The following is a 25,459-nucleotide window of genomic DNA, read 5'->3' on the forward strand; positions in this document are numbered from 1 at the left end:
CTCACATGACCTCTTTGTGCACAAGAAGAAAGAGATTGCTGGTGTCTCTTCTTATAAGGATACTAATCCTAATGAATCAGCCCCCCCCTATCTTTATGACCTCAATTAACCTTAGTTCCTTCCTTAGAAGCACCATCTCTTATTATAGCTACACTGGAGATTAAGGTTAGGGCTTCACATATGAATTTGGGGGGACATTCAGTCCAAAGCATTCTGCCCCAAGCCTCCTAAAATTCATGCCCTTCTCACATGCAAATGAATTCATTTCATCCCAACAGCCCTGAAAGTCTTAACTCATTCCTGCATCAATTCTAAAGTCTAGTGTCCAAAATCTCATCTATATATCATCTAAATCAGAGGTGGGTGGGAGACTAGGTACCATTCGCCTTGTGGCATGATTCCTCAACAGCTATGAGCCTGTGAAACCAGACAAGTCAATGTGTTTCCAAATACAATGCTGGGACAGGTATAGGATAGACATTCCCATTCCAAAAGGAAGAAATAGGAAGGACGAAAGGGGTAATAAGTCTCAAATAAGTCCAAAAACAACCAAGGAAAATTCCATTAGATTATAAGGCTCAAGGAAAATTCCCTTTGGTTCAGTGATCTGTTTTCCAGGTCTGCTGAGATGTCAGTGTCACCCTCATGGCTCTGTGGGGCCTTTCACCCTTATGGCTTTCTGCAGAGACCTCCACCACTGAGGGAAGGAGGGGGCATTTTAGCCCACCTAAACCAAAAAGGTAGACCCATCCTTTGAAACCCAGGAGAAATAATCAACCCTGCCCCCCAGGGCCTGTGGTGAGTGGCAGCCCTGATGGTCCCCTAATCGCCTTTGGAGTCCTACCGTTTTTTCGATGGATGATGCACAGTCGCAAAAGAATACCTCTAGGGGCGCCTGTGTGCTGCAGTCCATTAAGCTTCCCACTTGGGGACTTGAGCTCCATTCATGGTCTAGCAGTTCGTGGGTCAGGGCCCTGCCTCAGGTTCCCTGCTGTCAGCACGGAGCCAGAGAGCCTGCTTCAGATCCTCTGTGCCCTGTCTCTCTCTGTCTCTCTCTCTGTCTCTCTCTCTCTCTCTCTCTGTCTCTCAAAAATAAATAAACACTAAAAGAAAAAGAATAGCTTTGTTGTCATGTCCTGCAGAATGAAAGAAGTCCAGCAGCCTTCCTTCATTCTCTCTGGTATCTTTCTCCTTTACTTCAAACTGGTATTGTGTTTGCTGGTCCATCCCACAATCTCTTTATCAAGTGGTAGTCTAGCCACACCCTTGGTGTTCTCTTCGAACATGCTTCCTCATATTTTGCAGTGTGGGCAAGCTGAGAATTTTCTAAGTATTGAAGTTCTGCTTCCTTTTTGCTTAACAATTCCTTCTTCAATTCACCTCTCTCCCATATTTTACACTTAAGAAGTCCAGAGAACCCAGGCTCTGCCTTTTACATTTTGGTTACAAATTTCTGCTGAATATCCATAATCTTGTTGCTCATAAGTTCCATCTTCTACAAAACACCTAGAACACAATTGAGCCAAGTTGTTTGCCACTTAATAACAAAAATTGCTGTCTTAGTTTGGATTATTATAACAAAAATATACTGGGTGGCTTAAACAACAGGTATTTCAGTCTCATAGTTCTAGAGGCTGGGAAGTCCAAGTTCAAGGTGCCAGTTGATTTGGTTCCTGGTGAAAACCAACTTCTTGGTTTGTAGATGGCCACCTTCTTGATGTATCCTCACATGGCGAAGAGAGAGAGAGATCATCTCTCTTGTGTCTCTCTTTGTAAGGGACTAATCCCATTCATAAAAACTCCATCCTCATGAGTTAATTATTTCCAAAAGCCCCACCTTCAAATGCCATCCCATTAGGGATTAGGACCTCAATATATGAATTTTGATGGGATACAAACATTCAGTTCATAGCAATTACCTTTCCTCCAGTTTCCAGTCATCTCTTCATTTGTTTGACACCTCACTAGAATTACCCTTAACATCCATATTTCTAGCATGTACCTCAGAACTCCAACCTCTACCCATTACCCAGCTCTAAAGCTACTTCCACGTTTTTAGATATTTGTTAGAGCAGTACCCAGCTTGAACTGTCATAACAAAATACCATAAACTGTCTGGTTTAAACAACAACAGAAGCTGGAAGTCCAAGATCAGGATACCGCCATAGTCCGTTTCTTGTGACAGCTCTGCTTTTCCTTGTTTTTAGGCAGCAGCTATCTGGCTGTGTGCTGTTGTGGCCTTTTCTCTCTGCTCCCAGTGAGATGGGGATTTCTAGTGTCTCTTCTTACAGGGACACTAATCCTATCAGATCTGAGCCCCACCCTGTGGACTCCTTCAAACTTAATTACTTTCTTGGAGGTCCTCTCTCTAAATACAGCAAAACTGAGAGTTAGGACTTCAACATATGAATTTGTAGGGGACACACATTCAGTTCGGAGTACCCCCTCTTGTCCAGTTTTGTATAAGCTTTGCTTAGGAATCTCTTGTCTTCCTGGAACCTTTGTATACTTTTTTCTTACTTAGATACTTTAAAAACTGGACCTTCTATTGGCTCTTCACCCTCTCCTAAACAGTTCAGACTACCTCTGCAGAACAAGTCACAGTGACATTCCTGGTGGTAGCACTGTGACACTGTGATCCCAGGTGGCTGGTGTGCCCTGCTAAATTCTGATTGTTCTCATTGCTATAGACTGTGGTGAATATTCCAATCGCCCGGTCAGTATTGTCTAGTCTTTTTTTTTTTTTTTTTTTAAGAGTTGGGTTTCAGATTTCTGTTTCATGCTTAGGATTATTGTGGTTTTTGGCAAAGAATATTTTCAACTGGGTGAAAAGGCAAAAAAAAATGTAGAATCAAGAAGTGAAAGCACAATTGTTTATGGTTCAGTAAGCACTTGTGGTTAAGAAATGTGTCTGTTCATCATTGCCAGATGACTTAAAATTTTATGGGAGAACATAAATTTTAAACAAAAAGTAATTGTACTGTTTACAGAATATAAAGATGTGAATTTCTTCAGAATTTAGTTTTTAGGTATTGTAACCTAGACTTCCTGCTTGGGGCTTTCTGAATTTTATTATGAAATTATATATGAAATGAATCTGATGGCAGCTTATCAAAATATTTACTCAGAAACTAAAGTTTTGACTTAACAAACATTAATAATGATGCAATATTGCAATTAATAAGAGTCTCACTCATTGAATACTCACAGGAGCATAATATTGCCAGGTGTTTGGGAATCCTTGATAAAATTAGGCATAGTTATAATCTCTCAAAAGAAAAGATAGTGTGATTATATACAAACAAATACAATTCATATTTCAGTGCATAAAAAAAGCATTTGTAAAATACAGTGAATAGATAAAGTAGATCATTTGGATTTGATTTTGGAATGTATTGTTTGTTTATTTTTCTTCTTAGAGCATTACTTGAATCACGGTTAATTTGCATTCTCTAGGTGCAGATCATATCCAGTTGAGGTAAGGTGGATTAGTTAAAATCATCTTGGTCAGCAGTGAAATTAAGGCTAGTGAAACAGTCCTCAGAGTTCTTGACATCAGTTTGAATTAAGGTTCACTTAGCTCATATATATCTATTGGTACTGATCCTGATACAGCACTGAGTTTATGGTTTAATGGACAAAAGTATCCATTTTATGTGTGAAAGTGTTGGTAAGAGGAGCAGAATGGCATAAAGGAGAGTAATAAACTCAGCTGGATGGAAAAAGAAAACTGTGTTCAGAAAGTTCAACTCTTTCTTAAAAGTATGGTCTAGTTTTTACCTTATTATAGAAATAATTTAAAGATATTAGAGTAAAGCTGGAGAATTTGAGGCTAGAGCAGTAAAAAATAACAGGTAACAAAGGTGTTTCTATGTAATGGAAAGTAGTTTGGATTTTTTCTAGTGGATAGCCATTGAAAGCTTCAAGCATGGTGGCAATTGATAAATTTACACTTAAAAAGAGCACCCTAGTGGGCCTTATGTACAATAGTTAGAATGGCCAGGTACTGGACTGGAGAGGTCAGTTAAGGTCAGGCTATTGTATTAGCTAAGAGGCATCTCAGTATATCCAAAACTGGTATCTTCATTACCAGTAGTATCCCCTGGTAAGGCCACCCCCCTACACACACACACACACACACACACACACACACACACACACACACAAAGATACCTGGTCATCTAGAAACCTTGCCTGTCTCAGTAGACATTAACTGTGTACTTCCCCTTTCTTAAGCCAAAACAATGGAGTCCTTCTTGACTGCTTTCTCTCATTTCCCACTTGCAGTTCATCAATAAAATTTGGTGGCTCTACCTTCAAAATATGTCTAGTTTTCAACCATTTCTTATCACCTCTGTCCCCACTTCCCAGGTACAAGCTACTATTACCTCTCCTGGATTGCCACAGTAGCCTTCTTTTTTTAAATTTTTTTATTATTTTTTTTTTACGTGTATTTATTTTTGAGAGACAGAGTGAGACAAAGTGAGAGTGGGGGAGGGGCAGAGAGAGAGGGAGACACAGAATCCAAAGCAGGCTCCAGGCTCTGAGCTGTCAGCACACAGCCTGACACGGAGTTCGAACTCACAAACTGTGAGATCATGACCTGAGCCGAAGTTGGACGCTTAACCGACTGAGCCACCCAGGCACCCCGCCACAGTAGCCTTCTAACTGGTTTCCCTACTTCTTCCCTTCTGCCCTCAGTCTGTTCTCAGCAAAGCAAATTATGTGCCTTCCTCATTGGCTTCTTCTGATCACACTCACCGGAAATACCCCAAGTTCACACAGTGGCCTTGACCTGTCTTCTTTCTGACCATTGTTCTTTAATCTCCTATCTGCTGCCATTCAGGGTCAAGCAGACTACTTTTAGTCCTAGCCAAAATAGGAGTGGACTCTTCTCTGAAATGGTGGAATGAACCTTTGGGGAAAGCTGAGACTTCTAATGGGGATATTAAAGCCACCAGAAAACCATCCTGTTTCTTTTGGCATTTGGAGGGCCTGAGCATAAGAAGTACTATAGACGATCATTTGAACTTGAGGCTAGGGATATTCTCATTCAAATGTATTCCTAGGACTCTAGCCCTTCATTTTATAAGGCTGGGATTTCCTGGATAAATATCAGAAGTTGATAGAATAGGACATAGAATTAGTTAAAGGTATTATTTAAAATTTCACAGGTAACTAACAGACGCACCCACATAAGACCATTTTGGTACTGGAGGTATGTATCATTTTGGGGGGTGGGGGGGAAAGCTATAAAATACCTTTACTAAGAGTAAAATGTAAACTGATTATACCATGGTAATCCAGAGTGAGTAACAAGGAGAATTGTAATAATCATAGCCAGTGGTAACTGTATCAGAGTATCTGTTCAGGACAGAGGTCCTACCTGTATTGGAAGCAGGTGGACATTAAAATCTCCTGATGTCCATTCCTGAGCCTTGCTGTGCTATTCCCCCAACCTGTGTGTGTGTGTGTGTGTGTGTGTGTGTGTGTGTGTGTGTGTGTGTCTGTCTGTCTGCATGTGTCTGTGTGTGCATGTACATGATGGGTGAGGACAGGATGCTGTATAGATTGGGATATCTATGAAGATAAAGAGAGACAGGGTAATAATACAGGGGGAAATTCCAAATTACTGTGTAGCCAATGTTTGGATAATTAAATGGAGTAACTTAAAGTTAGTGCAACATTATATTATGTAAAGTATTTCTCTTAGAAAAACTTACAGATGCTTCTGTCTTCTATAGGAGGATCATTTCAGTATCTCCCCACATACTAATTTGTTTCAGCTGGTACTTACTTATATAGTGTTCATTAATTTCTTATATAGTATTTCTTGTGTAAATGTTTGTGAAAGTTATCATAGTATTTATTAACTTATCAACATAACCTACTTAAGAGGATTTGAGTTGACTTGTATATAAATGGACCCTGGCAACCTGTACATTTCAAGTAAGTCCAGTAGTCTCAGATACATTTTGTTCTTATATCATTTACTTGATTCTTTTGTGGCCTCTTGGTCATTTAAAACCAAATACTTTTAAGAGCAGTTAGCTGATAAAATAACTCATTCTTTCACATATTCATTTGGCAAATGTTAGCCTTAAATATTTTCCATTTTTAACTAAGAACTGTTTTATCTGTTGTTCCTACACAGATAGAACTTACAAGACCCTGTAGTATACCTTCCGTATGAACCTGCTATTCCTGTTTCCTAGTCATTTAGTCTTTTTTGTTTTATGTTAATATTTGTGCTCTGCAGTTGACCTCTGTGGTGCTCTTCAGTATTTAGAACTATGACAAGTTACAGTGCAGCAATCAGTATTGACACTCTGACCATGTCCTGCCAAAGCAAGAGCAACCATTTCTCAGCTGGTTATGCTTTCTTTATATTTTAAATAAGTCTCATGTTTTAACATAACAAATTAGGAAAAAAAGCATCACTCACAATTTCCTATCTTTAACCAGCATTTACCTGAGAGAAATTTTGGTCCATGTCTTGCGATAACACTCGATTTCTAGGATTCGACCTACCAGTAATTCTCTCTGACCTTAAGAAAGTCATGTGAGCAAGTAACCTTTTCAGTTTTCTTATCTGCCAAAAATGGAGATTAATATCTTCCTTACCTATTTCATAGGGTTGTTGTAGGTCAAGTATGATAATAGATTTGAAAATGCCTTGGAAAAAGTTAGTAACAATGACAGTGACCATGGTGACAGTGGCTGCTGTTGTTTCATGTGTGATGGACTAGGCCCTGCACTGTGGTCTTTCTGTGTTCCCTCTCTCAATATTTGCAGTGTTCTTGAGGATGGATAATACTGTCTCTATTTAAAAATAAAGATAGTGTTGGGTGTCTGTCTTCGGCTCAGGTTGTGATCTCTTGGTTCATGGGTTCAAGCCCTGCATCGGGCTCTGTGCTGGCAGCGCAGAGCCTGCTTAGGATTCTCTGCCTCACTTTCTCTGCCCCTCCTCCACTTGTGTGCTCTCTCTCTCTCTCTCTCTTTCTCTTAAAAATAAATAAGTAAACATGAAAAAAAAATGAGGACACTGTTGAAAATAAGGTAGGTATAAATAAGGTATTTGAGGATTTCAAAAGGGAAGGAGTAGTTGCTTCTGGCTGGGATTCAGTAAACCCTTCCTGGACAAGGTTATATTTTGGCCGAGACTCACAAATTTTTGGAAAATTTTGCTTTGCCAGCACAGAAATGCCTTTTATGTATCATCCATTTAATTATAAAATAATCTTTGTTTGTAAAACCAGTATCTCTTATGCCCAGATTTAAAGCTTGTTTCAAATTCACCATTTGTCCTAGGTTGCTTTTTGCTTTTTTATCTCTCACACAAAGAGGAAATTACACTGCCTTATTTTCTTGAGGGAGGGTAGGCTGCTGGTGTGTCCCTAAAACTGTATTGGACAGTGTTCCGTATGAGAGACTTGAGAGTGCTTCTTGGAGAACATTGGAGCCCCGTAGTACATCCAGGATGGCACTGATCACCATCTTCGCCAAGCCTGTATGTAAGTCACCAAGCCTGTTGGAGTGCACCAGGATTTGGGTGACAGTCAGTGCTGTTATGCTGCAGTGCACAAGAGTGATCATCAATAGCATCTGGCATGTTTGTTCTACATTGCAGTGCACCAGGGTTCTGTTGGTGGTCCCATAAGGCATGTTTTTTCTATTTTGTCTATACTGCAGTGTACCGTGGCTGTGGTAATAGTGATACCGTGCAACACGTTTTTATTCCATCCACAGTACACCAGGGCTGTGGTGGTAGTACCATTGAGTGTGTTTATTCTTGGGGTGGCTCAGTTGGTTGAGCATCCTACTCTTGATTGTGGCTCAGGTCATGATACCAGGGTTGTAGGATTGAACCTTGCATCAGGCTCCACACTGAGCATGGAAGCTGCTTAATTCTCTCTCTCCCTCTGCCCCTCTCCTCCACTCATGCACTCTTTCTCTCTCTAAAATAAAAGTGTGTGTGTGTGTGTATGTGTATATATATATATATATATATATATATATATATATGTTTATTCTGTGCTGCAGCGCACGGGCTGTGGTGATAGCCAATACCGTGAAACATGTTTATTTTACAAGTCATTTAGTGCTCCAAATCTTCAGCAGAAATCATAGTTTTAGGAATATTGACAGGATTTATCATAAAAATCTTCAAAGAGAGTGTGGTTAGTAGTAATATGATTCATCTCAGATATGTAAGTATCCCTGGGGTAATAACTGTGTGTTTCTGTAATGTCTTGCCTTTATAAAATCTGTTGGAGGTTTATAGGGACTATAGAGTTTGGCAGACTACTGAAAACCTATCTCACTTTTAGAGCCACACAAGACAATAATTAGTGCCTGAGGAGAAAACTCAGGTTGCTCAGGCGAGCCACTGAGCGTGGCTGGAGGGTGCTATGGCAGACACGCAGCCACACAGAGCCAGGCCACCTGATCTCATGGGCCCTGGAGCTCCAAACAGCAACTGTTGTCGGTGGTTGATGGGGTAGGTGCCACGCGTGCTGCACAGTTTTGGGGGATGAGCTCTGAGCACAGGTCCGAGTTTTAAAAATTCTTAAAATATGTCCACCAATGCTCCTGTGGTTAATGCAGCCCCTAAACTTAGGGCATTTCCCTTTGCTGCTGAAGACCCTAATTCTCCAACCACTGATCTGGCTGCCCTGCATGGGAAAGATGGTGTGTGCACCAGAGCGATGTCTTACGTTGTCCTGAATTGTTTTCCTGCTCACCAACTGAGGATGAGCTACGTTTTACTAAAGAAACAACTATCATGGTAGAGGAGGCGCAATGCTTACTTCCTACTTAGTGCCTTTCTGTAATACTTGTTTTCATTACTCCACTTCCCTCCCCCATAGTAACTAGTACCAGCCTGACATTGTGCTTGTTCACATCCTTCCCCCATTCTGTTTCCTTCCTTACCTTAAGAAATAGTAGCAAGATAGGTACATACCTGAGGAAACAGTAGTCGAAGGCAGTGCTCTGGAGCAGTGATGTGGCCTTGCTTAATATGCGAACACATGTTATTGACACTTAGAGAAAGGAAGGAATGGAAAATTAGGGATGAGTGGAAAATGAAGAAAAATGAAGAGGAAAAAGAAATGGAAATGAAATGAAATTATATAACTAAAACTTTGATGTTATTTAAATATTAATTTTCATTATTCACTGTTAACCAGTTGGCTAAAGTGGTAAAGAAACTAATATCAGTATCTATTATATAAGTAGCAGGGTACTATGTTAGATACTTAGCTTTTGTTATTTCATTTAATTTTTTTTAATTAAAAAACAGAAAATAGAAAAACATAAGTGTACTCGCCACCTAGAATTAATAACGTGTTTTAATCTTTGGTCTTTTTTTGATTCACATTAAAAAAAAATTTTTTTTATGTTTTTATTTCATTTTTGAGAGAGAGAGGCAAAGTGCAAGTGGGGCAGGGGCAGAGAGAGAGGGAGACACAGAATCCGAAGCCGGCTCCAGGCTCTGAGCTGTCGGCACAGACCCTAATGCGGGGCTGGAACTCACGGACTGTGAGATCATTACCTGAGCCAAAGTCGGACGCTTAACCAACTGAGCCACCCAGGCGCCCCCATATTTTTTAATAATAGAAACGATATGAAGTGTGAAATGCTCTTCTTTCTCCTTAGGTATGTGTTTCTATGTATCCTGCTGGCCATATTTATATACTCATATTACATATATATCTACAACAATGATTTATTGTTTTCTATGTTTCAAAAAATAATAACATTATGCGTATCATGCTCTGAATATCTTGTTTATCCCCTCTCGTTTATGAGATCTCTACATGCTGATACATAGACATCTGGCCCACTAGTGTTAAGTTCTGTATGGTGTTCTGTTGTATGAACACAACATGGTTTACCCTTCCTCCTGTTGATTTGTGTTCGGTATACTTTTCTGCTCTTATAAATAGTCCTGAGGTATGCATCCTTGTTTAGGTCTCCTGGTGCTTGTGGCAGTTTCTGGGACACATCTGGGTTTTAGGTTACATACACTGTCAACCTCAGTTCTCTTGCTGAATTCTTAAAAATGTTCTTTGAGGTACACGTGGGAAAATGGAGGGGTTGAAATGTTATCTAACTTGGCCAACTTAATTAAAAAAAATTTTTTTTAATGTTTTATTTATTTTTGAGACAGGGAGAGACGGAGCATGAACAGGGGAGGGTCAGAGAGAGGGAGACACAGAATCTGAAGCAGCCTCCAGGCTCTGAGCTGTCAGCACAGAGCCCAACACGGGGCTCGAACTCACAGACTGCGAGATCATGACCTGAGCTGAAGTCGGCTGCCTAACCGACTGAGCCACCCAGGCGCCCCTTGGCCACCTTAATTAATCAGTAGTTAAATTCAGATCAAATTCTACCCATTAAAATTTTTTTTAATGTTTATTTATTTTTGAGAGAGAGAAAGAGAGAGAGAGCATGAGTGGGGGAGGTATACCTAGAGAGGGAGACACAGAAGCCAAAGCAGGCTCCAGGCTCTGAGCTGTCAGCACAGAACCGGATGCGGGACACGAACCCACAAACCACGGATGATGACCTGAGCAGAAGTCAGACACTTAATGGACTGAGCCACCCAGGCGCCCCTCCACCCATTTAAATCTCAAGCCCTAGCGTTCAACATTCCTCAGAAATCCTCCCCTTTAACCTTTATGATCATTAGAACAGTTGCAACCAGCCCGTCTCCTGTAGAGTCAAAGCAGGTAATGAGGTGGAGGCAGCATATAAGAAAGAAGAATCAATAAGTGCCCATACTTCCCTTGTTGTGGTTATCAGAAGAGTTCAAGATTTGGCGTAAAACCATGCTGTGTGAAATGATGGCTCTAAGTTTTCTGTGTGTACAAAAATGTTTCTTTATGATGGAAGACTATCTTTTATGTTGCTTAAAATAAAATTTTAATTAAAAGATGTTACAGTGAGTAGGTTACTATCTGTTCTCTACTTTGCAAAGTATACACACCATTTTCTATAGGTGGAGAAAGCTATCTTATTTTTTTTTTAATTTTTTAAAGTTTATTTATTTTAGAGAGAGAGAGAGTGGGGGAAGGGCAGAGGGAGACAGAGACACAAAAATCTGAAACAGGCCTCAGGCTCCAACTTGTCAGCACAGAACCTGACAAACTCTGTCAGTACAGAACCCGACGCAGGGCTCAAACTCACGAACTGTGAGATCATGACCTGAGCCAAAGCCGGACGCTTCACTGACTGAGCCACCCGGGTGCCCCTAAAGCTATCTTAATGTGATTCTTTTTTTTCATGACATTTTATTCACAGTTGGACCTTACGTTTATTAGACTTCATTTTGCTTGTGTTTTTCTTCTTCACCTTCTAGGTAGAAAATCTGGCATATTAGTTGTGAAAATTCTAGAACTGCATGAGGAATGCACCATCCAAGTTGCTATGTGTGAGCAGTTAGCAGGGATGCAAGCCGACAGCTCTTCTCTAGGTCAGGCCCCCAGCACTGGACTGAAGGTGCTGTTCACCAAGGAGACTGCTTGCCATCTCAGGGGACATCCCCAAGACATCATCCATATTTACCCTCCCTGGTGAGTAGATAGAACTGATTGTAGCAGTCATTAACTGAGTTTGTCTCAAAATGTATTTTTATCATGAACATTTTTGTCACCTTATTATGGAGAAATGCCAGGAGAAAGAAGCCAGGATTTGACATCGATTTTATGTAACAGAAGCACTGAACTGTCTTTGAATGCTTGTTTGTACTTTTGTCAGGAAATTTTTTATAATTTAAGGGCAGAGAGGCAAGGGAGAAGCAATCATATCAATATTCCTCTCTAAGTGGTCTATTAAGAAATATGGCTTTTTTTTCTTAGAAATTCAATTTTAGTAAGAGGCATTAATGTGACCGTATGATAATACACATTAATATTTCTTTGCTAATCACTTTGAAAGGGATAAAAAGCATAAATTAAGACATAATAGGGTTTGAATCTTTAGGAGCATAAATGGTCATTAATAGGTCAGAAATATTTTTAAGGATACATGTTTGCTTTCTTTTCCATAGGGTGTTATTTTTTACTACAAGAAAAAGGAAATCATATTATTTTTGAGAGAATGTTTGAGCAGCCTTGTTTTAAGAACTATTAATTTTGTTGGCACATTTTTAAGAGTTTCATTCATCTGTCAAATTCTTAGCTTTGAAGTTGACTTATAGGTCTTTAAAGTAAAACTTCCTTCCCAGAGGAGGGATCTATTTTCACTGTGTCCATAGTGAGTTCTCAGTGTTTACTCAAATTCTTCCACAGTCTGTGGATATCATAGGGTAACCTACATTTTATTTTATTTCATTTTGCTTTGTTGTGTTTTTTTAATGTACCTTTTGTTGAACAGTATAAGACACCTACAGTGTCATATACACATTATAAGTATACATTTCTTCAAATAATCACAAAGTGACTATGTAATTGCTGTCCAGTCCAAGAACTAGAATACAGTGCACACCTGGGACCACCCCAATCCCCTCTCATTTCCCCCCTTTTCCTCCTACACCAGTTGACTATCATCCTGATTTATGATGCAGTAGACTCCTTTAGATGTTTGAGAACTTCATATAAATAGAACCATACAGTAATCACAAAATATGCATTCTCTTATGCCTGACTACTTTCACTTAATATTATGCTTGTGAGATTCATCAGTTTCCTTGGCATTTAACAGTTTGTCCATTTTTATTGCTAGACAGTATTCCATTGTATTAATTTATGCAACTAAATCCATCTATTCTTCTATTGACAGATAGTTAGGTGCCTTCAGTTTGAGGATATTGTGCATAACGTAATGGCCAACTGTCATTCTCTGCGGCTTCCTCAAGAATATAATGCCCTTAATTCTCTTCTTTCTGAAATTTCTCATCATCCTAAAACCATGCCATTATTTTTCTACCATGTTAAAAAAAATTTTAATTAATCTTGACGGTGCTTCCTCTTCCCACTGTGGCCAAATTGCCCCCCATTCTCCACCCAGCACTCCCCACACCACACCTCCGGCATCTGCAGCCACCTCCGCGCTGCTCCTCTCGTGGTTACTTGTGTGGCCATCATGTCTCCCTGTAGTACAGTGCTCACTCTTGCTCCTCCTCGTGCATTCCTCTGGCTTCTCAATACTAAAGTGCTACCAGGCTCGTCCTGGACCTCTTCTCTACCCTGTCTACCTCACTCACCCCTTTGGTCCTTCCATTTCATCTTTTGCTGTAAATACTAGCCGATCACTGACGCCTCTTAAAACTGTCTGCAGCCCACTCTCCACCCCCTCATCACAGCAGTACCCCACAGCCCCCTTACTGCCACAGCCGTGGCTCTACTTGAGTACTGATGGCGTGGCAGAATCAAGCTCCTAACCCTCCCTCTTCTTCCTCACCCTTCCCCATCTCAGGACATGGAAACCACCTTCTTGAGTACATGCACGTGTCCTCAACTCTTCTTTTTCTCGTAACCTCCCTTCTGCAGCTCCACTTCCAAATGCACACGGGTCCAGGACTTCTTGCCACCTCTACTGTCAGGACGTTTCCAGGTACTCATTCTCCTCTGGGTTGTTGCAGTCTCTTAAGTCATCTCCCTGCTTCCTTCTTTGCCCTCCTTCTGTCTCTTTCAAGATGATCGAAGGAGCAAAGCTATGAATATGCGAGTTGTCTTACCGCTTTTTGGCGCTCCATGCCCCAGTGTCTGCTCACCTCATGCACAAACCCATCCCGAGCTTTGAGGCCGCATCTCCCATCTCTGTCTCCTTCCGCAATTCCATCCTAGCCACCCTACACTCCACCCTGGTCCTCAGATACCGTGCAACTCTCCCCCTGGGGCCTGGATTCTTGCCACTGCCTGTGCTGGGGTGCTCTGTCCCACCCCTCCCTGTGTCTGCATGGTCTGCAGTTTGTCTTCTCTGGGCATTTACTCAGCTGTCACCTTCTCAAGAGTCTTTCCCTGGGTTCCATATCTGCAATTGGAAAGTATCCCCTTCCAGGCCCTTTATTGTCCTTTTCCTACTTTATTTGTCCTTTACTGTCCTAGACAGTGCTCCTCCTGTCTAGGGCCTTGTTCCTGTAATTTCTTGTGTTCTTTTGACTGTTTTATTGGAAGTTCTTTTTGGAAGCTTATAGTAAAACTTAGTGATATTGAGAGTATTTGATTTTTACGGTGAATTCTAGTTTTATCTTCTTTATCAATATACACCAGTTTTTGTTTTTATTTATTGTATTTCAACAAAAATATGTATATTGCAACTATGCTGCGTTTATTACAGTGAGACACAGAAGATTCCAACATAGTTATGTTTGGAACTAAATTTAGAAACATTAGTAGACTCTGGATCCTAGCTTTTGCCCTTATAGCTTTTCTTTATTTTATTTATATATCTATTATTATTTTTAAATTTAATTTTGTTTTTTTTTTTTAATTCCAGTATAATTAACACACCATGTTATATTAGTTTCAGGTGTGCAATATTGTGAGTCAACAATTCTGTACATTACTCAGTGCTCATCACAATAAGAGTACTCTCAAACCTCTTCATCTATTTCACCCATCACCACACCAACCTCCCCTCAGGTAACCACCAGTTCTCTATATTTAAGCGTCTGTTTTTGTTTGTCTTCTTTTTTTCTTTGTTCATTTGTTTCATTTCTTAAATTCGACATATGAGAGAAATCCTATGGTATTTGTCTTTCTCCAACTGACTTATTTGGCTTCACATTATACCCTCTAGATCCATCCATGTTGTTGCACATGGCAGGATTTTATCGTTTGTATGGCTGAATGATACTCCATTATAGATATACACCACATCTTCTTTATCCATTCATCTATCAGTGGATGCTCAGCCTGCTTCCATAATTTGGCTATTGTAAATACTGCTGCAGTAAACATGGGGGTGGCATGCATCTTTTTGAATTAGTGTTCTCATATTCTTTGGGTAAATGCCCAGTAGTGGAATTACCTGATCCCATGGTAATTCTGTTTTAATTTTTTGAGGAATCTCCATATTGTTTTCCACTGTGGCTGCACTAGTTTGCATTCCCACCATCAGTCAAAGAGGGTTGCTTTTTCTCCACATCCTCACCGACATCTGTTTCTTGTGTTGTTGATGTTAGCCATTCTGACAGGTGAGACAATTTGCATTTCTCTGATGGTTACATGAGCAATCTGTTCAAGTGTCTGTAAGCCATCTGTGTGTCTTCTTTGGAGAAATGTCTGTTCATGTCCTCTGCCTGGTTTTTAATTGGATTATTTGTTTATGGTGTTGAGTTGAATAAGCTCTTTATATATTTTGGATACTAACCCTTTATCCAGTATGTCATTTGCAAATATCTTCTCCCATTCAGTAGATTGCCTTTTAGTTTTTTGACTGGTTACTTTGCTGTGCAGAGGATTTTTATTTTGATACACTCCTAATAGTTTTATTTTTGCTTTTGTTTCCCTTGCTTTGGGAGACATATCTTGAAAAATGTTGCTATAGCTGATGTCAAAGAAATTATTCCCTGTGCTCTTTTCTAGGGTTTTTGTGAGTTCTAGTCTCACATTTAGTTCATTAATCCATTTGGAGTTTATTTTTGTGTATGTTGTAAGAAACTGGTCTAGTTTCATTCTTCTGCATGTTGCTGTCCAGTTTTCCCAACACCATATCAGGAAAAAACTCTCTTTTTCCCATCGCATATTCTTGCCTCCTTTTTTTTTGTAGACTAATTGACCACATAATCGTGGGTTTATTTTTGGGCTCTCTATTCTGTTTTATTCATTTATGTGTCTGTGTTTGTGCCAGTGCCATACTGTTTTGATTTACTATAGTTTTATAGTATATCTTGAAATCTGGGATAGTGATACCTCCAGGTTGTTTTTTGTTTTTTGTTTTTTTTTTTTTCAAGATTGCTTTGGTTATTCAAGGTCTTTTGTGGTTCCATATAAATTTTAGGATTATTTGTTCTAGTGCTGTGAAAAATGCTGTTGATATTTTGATAGGGATTGCCTTAAATCTGTAGATTGCTTTGGGTAGTATCGACAGTTTAACAATATTTGTTCTTCCAATCCATGAGCACAGAATATTTTCCACTTCTTTGTGTCATTTCGGTTTCTTTCATCAGTTTTCAGAGTATAGGTCATTCACCTCTTGGGTTAAAGTTTATTCCCAGGTATTTTATTCTTCTGGGTGCAATTGTAAATGGGATTGTTTTCTTAATTTCTCTTTCTGCTACTTTATTATTAATGCATAGAAATAAGATAGATTTCTGTATCTTGATTTTGTATCCTGCAAGCTTACTGAATTTACTTATCAATTCTGCTAGTTTTTTGATGGAGTCTTTAAGGTTTTCCAAACATAGAATCATGCCATCTGCAAATAATGAATGTTTTAGTTCTTCCTTACCGATTTGGATGACCTTTACTTCTTTTTATTGTCTGATTACTGTGGCTAGGACTTCCAATACTATGTTGAATAAAAGTGGTGTGAGGACATCTTTTTCTTGATCCTGATCTTAAAGGAAACGCTTTCAGTTTTTCACCATTGAGTAGGATGTTAGCTCTGTGTTTTCAGATGACCTTTATTATGTTGAAATATATTCCCTCTAACCCTACTTTGTTGAGGATTTTTATCATGAATGGATGTTGTACTTTTTCTTTTTTTTCCTTTTTAATTTTTTTTAAATTTTTTTTATTTTTGAGAGAGAGAGAACAGAAGTGGGAGAGGGGAAGAGAGAGAGGGAGACAGAAAATCTGAAGCAGGCTCCAGGCTCTGAGCTGTCAGCACAGAGCCTGATGGGGGGCTTGAACTCACGAACCATGAAATCATGACCTGAGTCAAAGTCGGACATTTAACTGAGTGAGCCACCCAGGTGCCCTGGATGTTGTACTTTTTCAAATGCTTTTTCTGCATGTATTGAAATGAACATATGGTTTTTATCCTTTCTCTTGCTGATGTGATGCATCACGTTGATTTATCTTTTCCTTAAATAAGCAGATAAACTCTTAGAATCATTATATAGGTCCATAAAGCATCATCGTGCCTCCAAATCTCTGTGTCTTTAGTATGGATTTTTCCCCTCTCATTTCATTTAAAAAGCATTTAATTGGTTTTTCTAGTAGGTATTTATATATATGATACAGATTTCAAAAGATATTGAAAGATACGCAGTGAACAGTGAGTCCTTCCCATATTTGTTTCCCAGCCATTCAGTTCTCATCACCCAAAGAACCACTGATACCAGTTCTTACACACCATCCAGAGATGGTGTTTGTGTATGTGTGTGCATATGCATATATAATATAAACTCATTTATGTATTTCCTGCCACTATTCTTTTTTTTTTTTTTTTTTCGAAAATGGTATCCAACCGTAATACCCTTGTACCATGCTTTTCTATTTTAAAAATGCATGTTGGAGAGTATTCAGTAACAATATGCTAGTATAGAAATAATTGTTACATTCGTTTTGCATGGACTTCTGAATTAAAGATACCATTATTATTCAATCAGCCCCTTTGGATGGACATATTTGTTGCTCCTCCTATTTGGTTACTGCAAACAGTACTGCATCATTACCAACATGTGTGAGGGAGAGCTATAAGATGTATGTCTGTAAGTATTATTGCTGGATCAGAGGTTATATACCTCTTTAACTTTAGGAAACATCGTCAGATGGCACCATTTTACATTTCCACTAGCAGTGCATAAAGTGCCTATTTCCCTGTATTGATCTTCGCCAATTTAAAAACTAGAAAATGGAATTTATCATTTTAAGTTTTTTACATTTCTTTTTTCTTTTACTGTAATGTAAGCTTGGGCTTCATTCCCTGTGCTTAAGAACCATTTATGTATTATTTTCTATGAAATGCTTGTTGATGACTTTAGACCTTTCTTCTCTTGGATTGTTGGTCTTCATCTTATCGATTTGTATCAACTCTTCAGAAATGCTAAAAATAGCTCTTTGTCAATCGTATACATTACAATGAGTTTTCTCCCCATTTGTCATTAGTCTTTCAGCTTTTTTAGGCAGGAGGTGTCTCTTTTTGTTTGTTTTTGAAAAGCAGGGTAGTGTGCTTTTCCATGGCTGAATTTATCCATCTTTTGTAGTTTCTGCATTTTATATCATAGATAGTAAAGAAGTCAAAACTTTCTTGCTGTGAGATTAAAATTTTTTCTGTGTTTATTCTAATACTTTATGGATTAATTGCTTTCAAATTTTTTATATTTAAATCTTTGACTCCTGAAATTTATATTTATGTAATAGGTTAAGTAGGAAATGAATTTTTTTTCAAATGACCGCTCAGGAGTCCCGTCAGCATTTATTGACATCATGTTAAATTTATGAATTTCTGGAATAGGACTTAAAAGCAGTCTCTGGGTAAGGCTCTGCTAGGATACTCCTCCCTTCCCCATGCTGATGCAATTAATGGCAGCATGTATCAGAGCACCAGGGCGCTAATTGGTTACCTTAAATCTGTCTTCCCTCAGAAATCTGTTCTCATTCAGCATCTTCTCCTTTCTCACTCTAGTTTTTGCTTCATTGTATAATTTAGGTTTTGCTTTCAATAAAGTCTAAGTTCATTGCTGATAGGAAAGGCAAGTTGGTATTCTTTGTTTTTAATCTCCTCCCTCCTCAACTTCTAATATTTTTGTGCACCTCTATGTATTTCAAAACATATTTATTAAATGATACTTTTTTAATAAAAAAAATTAGTGTCTAAGTATGAATGTTCTTTAGGAAAGATGTTTTAGAGGTATTGAAGTTGGGACACTTTCTTGGGCTCATGAGAAGTAAAATTAAATCAAGATTATCTGCAAAGATAATATATTTACAAAAAATTTTCAAATCCCACTGGCTCCTTAGACCTCATAAGTGGATGAGTTATTATCATTTGACTTTGGGATGTTTTTAGTTTTGGGTTGTATTGAGGAAGCTGCCTTGGTGGTTGCTTCTTTCATTCTTTCAGGGGAAATTTTCTGTGTGAAATTGTATGGAATTTCCTGTGTGGTACTATATGCAGAGATTATTAATTCTAACCTTGATTTGGATATTTTCTTTTTCTCTGTTATGTTTTTGGTTTTCATTCTTTGAGGAGTTTTGCTCTGTGAATGGAATGTAGATTATAGAATAAGAGTGAAATGAAATCCTGCATTTGCCCATTTTAATATATGAGACCTAACTGTTTTTATATGTTATGCCATCCAATGGAAAATGAATTTTGATCTCTAGGAAGACAACTTAGAATGCTTGTGTTGTTATCCAAGCCAAATGGTACCAGATATTAATGCTATGTAAGAATTTTATTACCTCTATAAAAGTGAAAATATCTGAAATAGATATAATTTGATATATTTCTCTGGAGTCATTGTGACCTTTCTCAAAATGACCATCTCAAAAGAAGGAGAAATATATATATATATATATATATATATATATATATATATATATGTGTGTGTGTGTGTGTGTGTGTGTGTGTGTGTGTGTATGTGTATGTGTATATATATATATAAAGTAAGATACCTTGATGAAAATTATAAAACACTGATAATTCCCAAATGTTGGTGGGACTGTAATTTGGTACCTTCTTTGGCAATATGTCACAAATGTTAATGTGAATACACTTTGATACAGAACTTTTGCCACTGGTACTTTATCCTATAAAAATACTCAAATATGTACAGAAAATATAGTCATAAATGTTTTGCTTAAAACCTTAAAATCTAAATCCAGCCTAAATAGCTATTAGGTTGAGGTGGATTAAATAAGGTTCTGCACATCTCTGCTATGGATGGTAATTTAACATAGTGATAGAGATTTTTATTTCCTCTCATAGAAAAATATCTATATCACAGTGTTATTTTGCAGAGAGCAGGTCACAAGACAGCAGTTAGGGTCGCTGAGACAGGAGGAGCAGTCTGGGTCACTTGGGTAGGAGGACTATTACCACTTCTCCTTCCTTGGCCACCTCATTACCCAGCAGACAAACTGATACACTATTGTTATTAGCTTCTAGGGCTCTCCTAAAAGCAAATACCACAGATTGGGTGGCTTAAACAACAGAAGCTTATTTTCTCATGGTTTTGGAGTCTGGAAATTTGATAGCAAGGTACCAATGGTTGGTTTCCACTGAGGCCTCTCTCGCTAGCTTGTAGATGGCTACACTCTTGCTCTGTCCTCAAGTGGTTTTTTCTTTGTGTGGGCACATGCCCCTGATGTTTCTTTGTGTACCCAAATCTCCTCTCATTATAAGGATATTAGTTAGCTTAGGGTCCTTCCTAATGGTCTCATTTTAACTTAATTACCTTTTTAAAGTCCCTATCTCCAAGTAGTCACATTCTAAGCTACTAGAGGTTAGGACTTCAACATATGAATTTGGAAGGGACACAGTTCAGTCCATAACACTATCATAAATATTAACACTTTTCTGCTGGATATTTCAATTTTGTGAATTTGATCAACCGCCTGATTTCTCTGTTTCCATGTCTCCAAGAGGACTTGACAACCTTCCAAATAGCTTCCTGAATTGTATTATGTCTTGTTATATATAGAGATTTTTCTCAAAAAAAAAAAAAAAAAGATACTTTTTTAATTTAAAGAAAATGTAATAGTATTTTTTAGGTACTTTAGGAGGAGAGATGAATGGGAAGTGTTTTGAAAGATGAGTTTATTGATATGCATGTATAGGTGATTTAGGCCATCTATCTTAATAGTTTGGAAGTTTCTGCATTTTAATTAAGAATTTATTTCTTTTATCCAAATGTTAACTGAAGTTAGTCTAGATGTCACTTAAAAATAGCTCATAGTTAAAGAAAAAAAAGCCAAAATAACAAAAATGACTAGTCTTTTTGTAATATAATTTTTTTGAGATAGAGAACGAAAGAACGCATTAGTGGGAGAGGGGCAGAGAGCGTGAGGGACAGAGGACCTAAAGTGGGCTCTACGCTGACAGGCTGACAACAGCGAGCCCAGTGTGAAGCTTGAACTCACAAACCACGAGATAATGACCTGAGCTGAAGTCAAATGCTCAACTGACTAAGTCACTGACTAAGCCACTGCCCCTAGTCTTTTTCTTTTAGTGGAAACTTACCATTATAAATATTTTGTCCTTGGGGGCGCCTGGGTGGCTCAGTCGGTTAAATGTCTGCCTTCGGCACAGGCCACGAACTCACAGTTTGTGATTTCGAGTCCCGCATCGGGCTCTTGCTGTTGTTCAGAGCCTGCTGCCTGCTTCGGATTCTTTGTCTCCTTCTCTCTCCGCCCCTTCCCCACTCACACTCCATCTCTGTCTCAAAAAATGAATAAACGTTAAATTTTTTTTAATTAAAAATTAATTAGTTAATTAATTAATTAATATTTTGTCCTTGTAGCCTGTTTGCTCTTTTTCCACTAAAAGTATTTTGTGTTCATTCAAACTTGTTTTCAACATGGAAACAGTTTTTAAAAGAATCAGTAGAGGGGAGCCTGGGTGGCTCAGTTGGTTAAGTGTCTGACTCTTGATTTCAGCTCAGGTCATGATCTCATGGTTCATGGGCTTAAGCCTCACGTTGGACTCTGCTCTGACAGTGTGGAGCCTGCTTAGGATTCTCTCCCTCCCTCTCTCTTTGCCCCTCCCCTTGCTCTCAGGCATGCATGCTCATTCGCTCTCTATTTCAAAATAAATAAATAAACTTAAAAAGAAAAATAAAAGCATAGAATTTTAAAAAAAGAATTTATAAAAAGCAGAATCAGTAGACTTCTGACACTTCCATTTGTCCTTTAGCAATAAATGGAGTTTAGTTGAATAATGGTTACTTATCCAAAGGAGATTAGAGCCTTCTCTATGTATTGAATTCCTATAAGATGTCATTGTTATCTTACCTCAGCAAATCTGAGAATGAAGGTAGAACTAAAATGCCTTGCCTAGGATTAATTGTATTATGATACAGTGATAGAATTGTATTACCAGAAGCAACCTCTAAAAAAAAGGTCATGAATGTATAAAATCTCAAACATATAAAAATATAGTAGTCTAATGAATCTCATGCCCCCACCACAGTTTTAAATTTTATCAACTAATGAACAAACAGAATTTATTGCTAAAGGAAACTGAAAGGTTTCAATATGATTCCAGAGAAACATTTTAGCAAATTGAACAGAATTTTTTTTTTATGTGAAGAAAGGAGTTTTCTGTGATAGTAGTTATAGAAAGAGGGAGATAGAACTCATCTGGCTGATAGAATATGACCCACTACCAAATCTAAAGCCAGGATGAGCACCAGAAAAAGTTGAATATGTGATAGTGTATCAAGGGACAACCAGGACACCTCCTGGGACACCCACTCACTCATTCAAAATATCTGTTGACGTACTGTGTGCCAGATAATTTTGTCCTTCCTTACGATATGCATCATAATCTGGGGAAGGAGTGAAATCCTACTTTCTGCATTATAATGAATACCTCTCTGTATCAGTAAATTCACATCATTGTCTCTTTCTTTTTAATTTTTTAATGTGTTTTAAGTATTTTGAGAGAGAGCGTGTGTGCATGCGAGTGGCGGAGAGACGGAGAGAGAGGGAGAGAGAGTCCCAAGCAGAGTCCATGCTGTCAGCGCTGAGCCTGACGCAGGGCTACATCTCATGAACTGTAAGATCATGACCTGAGCCAAAACCAAGAGTCAGAGGCTCAACCGACTGAGCCACCCAGGTGCCCCTCACATCATCATTTTTAATGACTACTTTGTACTTTGCCGTATGTATATGTCATAATTTAAATAGTCTCTTCTATTGAGATTTTAAGGTTGCCTCCTATTTTGGGAACTTGTTTCCCAGCTTGAAACCGTACCTGAATGAAAGTGCTTATACTCCATTCTCATTATATTCTTAGAGTATTTCTAAAAGTGGAAATTCTTGTTTAGAGAATATGGGTGGGTTTTGAGCTCTTCAATATATTGTCACCATAGTAACCTATGAAGGTTATAAATGTTCCCAATGCTGTCAGTTTCTCAGCAGTCACGTCAATACACACTCAACATTTTTAATGACTACAGGTTATATAATTTCTTTATTCTTTTCCATATTCTCAACATATAGTGTATATTCACTTTTTTTCTAACACAAATTAATTTTTAATTGACATACACACACACATATATATATATATAATTTAGTATATATTTTAGATTTCTTTTCAGAGTGGATTTTAGGAACTGTTTTAGTGGGTTAAAGGTATGCATTGTTGCTGTCACTGCTATAATTTCTTGATACAGTTACTTATAAACTTCATAGAGTATCTGCATCTGGTCATTGAATACTTTTTCTTATATTTTCTTATATATAAGAAAATATAATCTTGTATTTTCTTATATATATTATGACAGGTTATCTTTTGAGAGTTGGTTTTCTTAACCTTTACTCACATTTGTTGGGGTTCTGCAGACTTTCTTATCAATTTGATGCCTGTTTTGTATAATAAAATGTTTCTGTTTATAGTTATATCATTTATGATAATACTTTTGTTGTTTCCTTCCTAATAGTTATATCTCTTGTTTCTGTCTTATTACATTAGCTAAAACTTTTAAATCAGTCTTTTTTCCTACAGTATTTCCAATGACTAGAATAATGCTAGGCACATAGTTTTATGCTAGGTTTGTTATGCTAGCATAGTTTTATGCTAGAATGCTAGGACATTCAATATTTGATTAGTGTTGAGTATTAAATAATCATCAAGACATTGTCAGTTTTGTTATGCTCCCTATTTGTCTATTTTTTTTTGAGAGAGAGGAAGAGCACAGGGGAGGAGCAGAGAGGGAGAGAGAGAATCCCAAGTAGGCTTCATGCTGTCAGTGCAGAGGCTGACACAGGGCTTGATCTCACAAACTGAGATCATGACCTGAGTTGAAATCAGGAGTCTGAGGCTTAACCGACTGAGCCACTTAGATGCCCCACTCCCTATTTGGATGACAGGATGTATCCGTATATTTTGCTGATTTGTACATTCATTAGGAAGCATTTATTGAATGTTTACAGATGCTATAATAAGCCTTGTGCTGGATGACGGGGTTACAGTATTCAAAATGACAAATCATCTCTGCCCTTGAGGAACTCAGTGGTGGAAGAGAAAGGCAATATAAACAAGTTATAAAGGACGTAGAAAGTATACCAATAGCTCTCTGTACAAGGGATGTGAGGACAGTGAGGAAGGCAATACAACTGATAGATCAGTAGAGGGGTGTGTGTGTGTGTGTGTGTGTGTGTGTGTGTGTGCGTGTGTGTGTGTGTGTACACCACATGCTGGGGAGAATATAGATTGAGAGTGTCAAGGGTAGCTTCCTGGAGTTGGTGATCCCCTATCCAAGCTATGGAGGCTAAGTTGGAAAGAATAAAGGAAAAGACTGTGAGGGCATTTGAAGTAGCAAATGACTGAGTGAGCAAAGTCCAAGAGGCCAGAATGGTATGGTGGTGTAGGGTGTGTGCGGGGATATATGCCTCAGGAAATTCTCAGGCAGAGGTAGCAGCAGGTGAGGCTGGAGAACCTAGATACAGTGTTAAAGAGGTGATACTGAATCCTTCCTTCGTCCTGGAAAGGAGCAATGTGATCTGGTTCACACTTCGAAGTTGGTGGAGACTAACTGTAGAAGGCTGGAGTAAAGGCATCTTGGAGGCTTTGGAAGTAGCTAAAGTGTGAGAAAGACGATGACTTGGACTGGGATGGTAAACAGCAGATGTGGGATCTGTTTTGCAGTCAGAGGCAACAGGATTTCCGGTTGGGTTTGATGTGCTATATGAAAGTCAAGAAAGAAGGGAGACTCCTAAGTTTTTGGTTTGAGGAGGAGGTGAGTTATGGCACCATGTAGTAAAATGGGGAGACAGGGTTGATTTGGGGGGCACAGTCCATAGTACCTTCTTGACACCAGCAATAGCTAGAGCCCTGAGAGATTATGATGCCAAAAGAGAAACTCTTGTCCGCTGGTCTGGGTTTTCAGTGTAACCTATGTTTGGTAAGTGCCAGAGGGCCAAGGTAGAGCCCATAGGCTTGTTCACGGCTGGTTTTTTCCTCTTTTATATTTGCTACCTGGGATTCTTTGAGATGAAGATATGGCTGACTCTTATTGCTAGGAGTAAAGCAAGGCCAAAGATGAAAGGTTTGTTTACTGAGTGGTACTGTCTTTCAGTTGTGACAGCCAGAAAGCCAATTTTTTCCCAACACAAGTACAGGATGTCCTGAAAAGAAATAAATAGAAAACTAATGCAGTGATAAAAGGGGAAAAAATGAACACCATGATGGTAATCTAGAAAATCTAAAACAGGAGAAGGAAATCAATCATTTATGCTTATATGAGGAAAGAAGTAAAGCAGATATCAGCAGTGCACCACAGAACACTTTTCCATGGGATTCCATTATATTCCATTATATTCCACTTCGTAGGAATAGAACCAAAAGGTTTTCATTCAAATAACTTTGGGAGAGGCTACTTAAATGTGGA

At 38.5% G+C, this 25,459-nt stretch overlaps 1 protein-coding gene across 1 annotated transcript in view; it reads left to right on the forward strand.

Annotated features, from left to right (window-relative positions):
- The window catches only part of SPIDR (scaffold protein involved in DNA repair), a 481,060-nt gene that overhangs the window by 205,703 nt on the left and 249,898 nt on the right, over nt 1-25,459 (forward strand). The window contains exon 8 of the mRNA XM_019428877.2: nt 11,366-11,579. Within this exon, the coding sequence (XP_019284422.2) occupies nt 11,366-11,579 (214 nt within the window). The remainder of the gene's footprint in view (nt 1-11,365; nt 11,580-25,459) is intronic.

Source organism: Panthera pardus, unplaced genomic scaffold (assembly GCF_024362965.1).
Source record: "Panthera pardus isolate Hobbes unplaced genomic scaffold, ASM2436296v1 HiC_scaffold_7, whole genome shotgun sequence".
Lineage (NCBI taxonomy): Eukaryota > Metazoa > Chordata > Mammalia > Carnivora > Felidae > Panthera > Panthera pardus.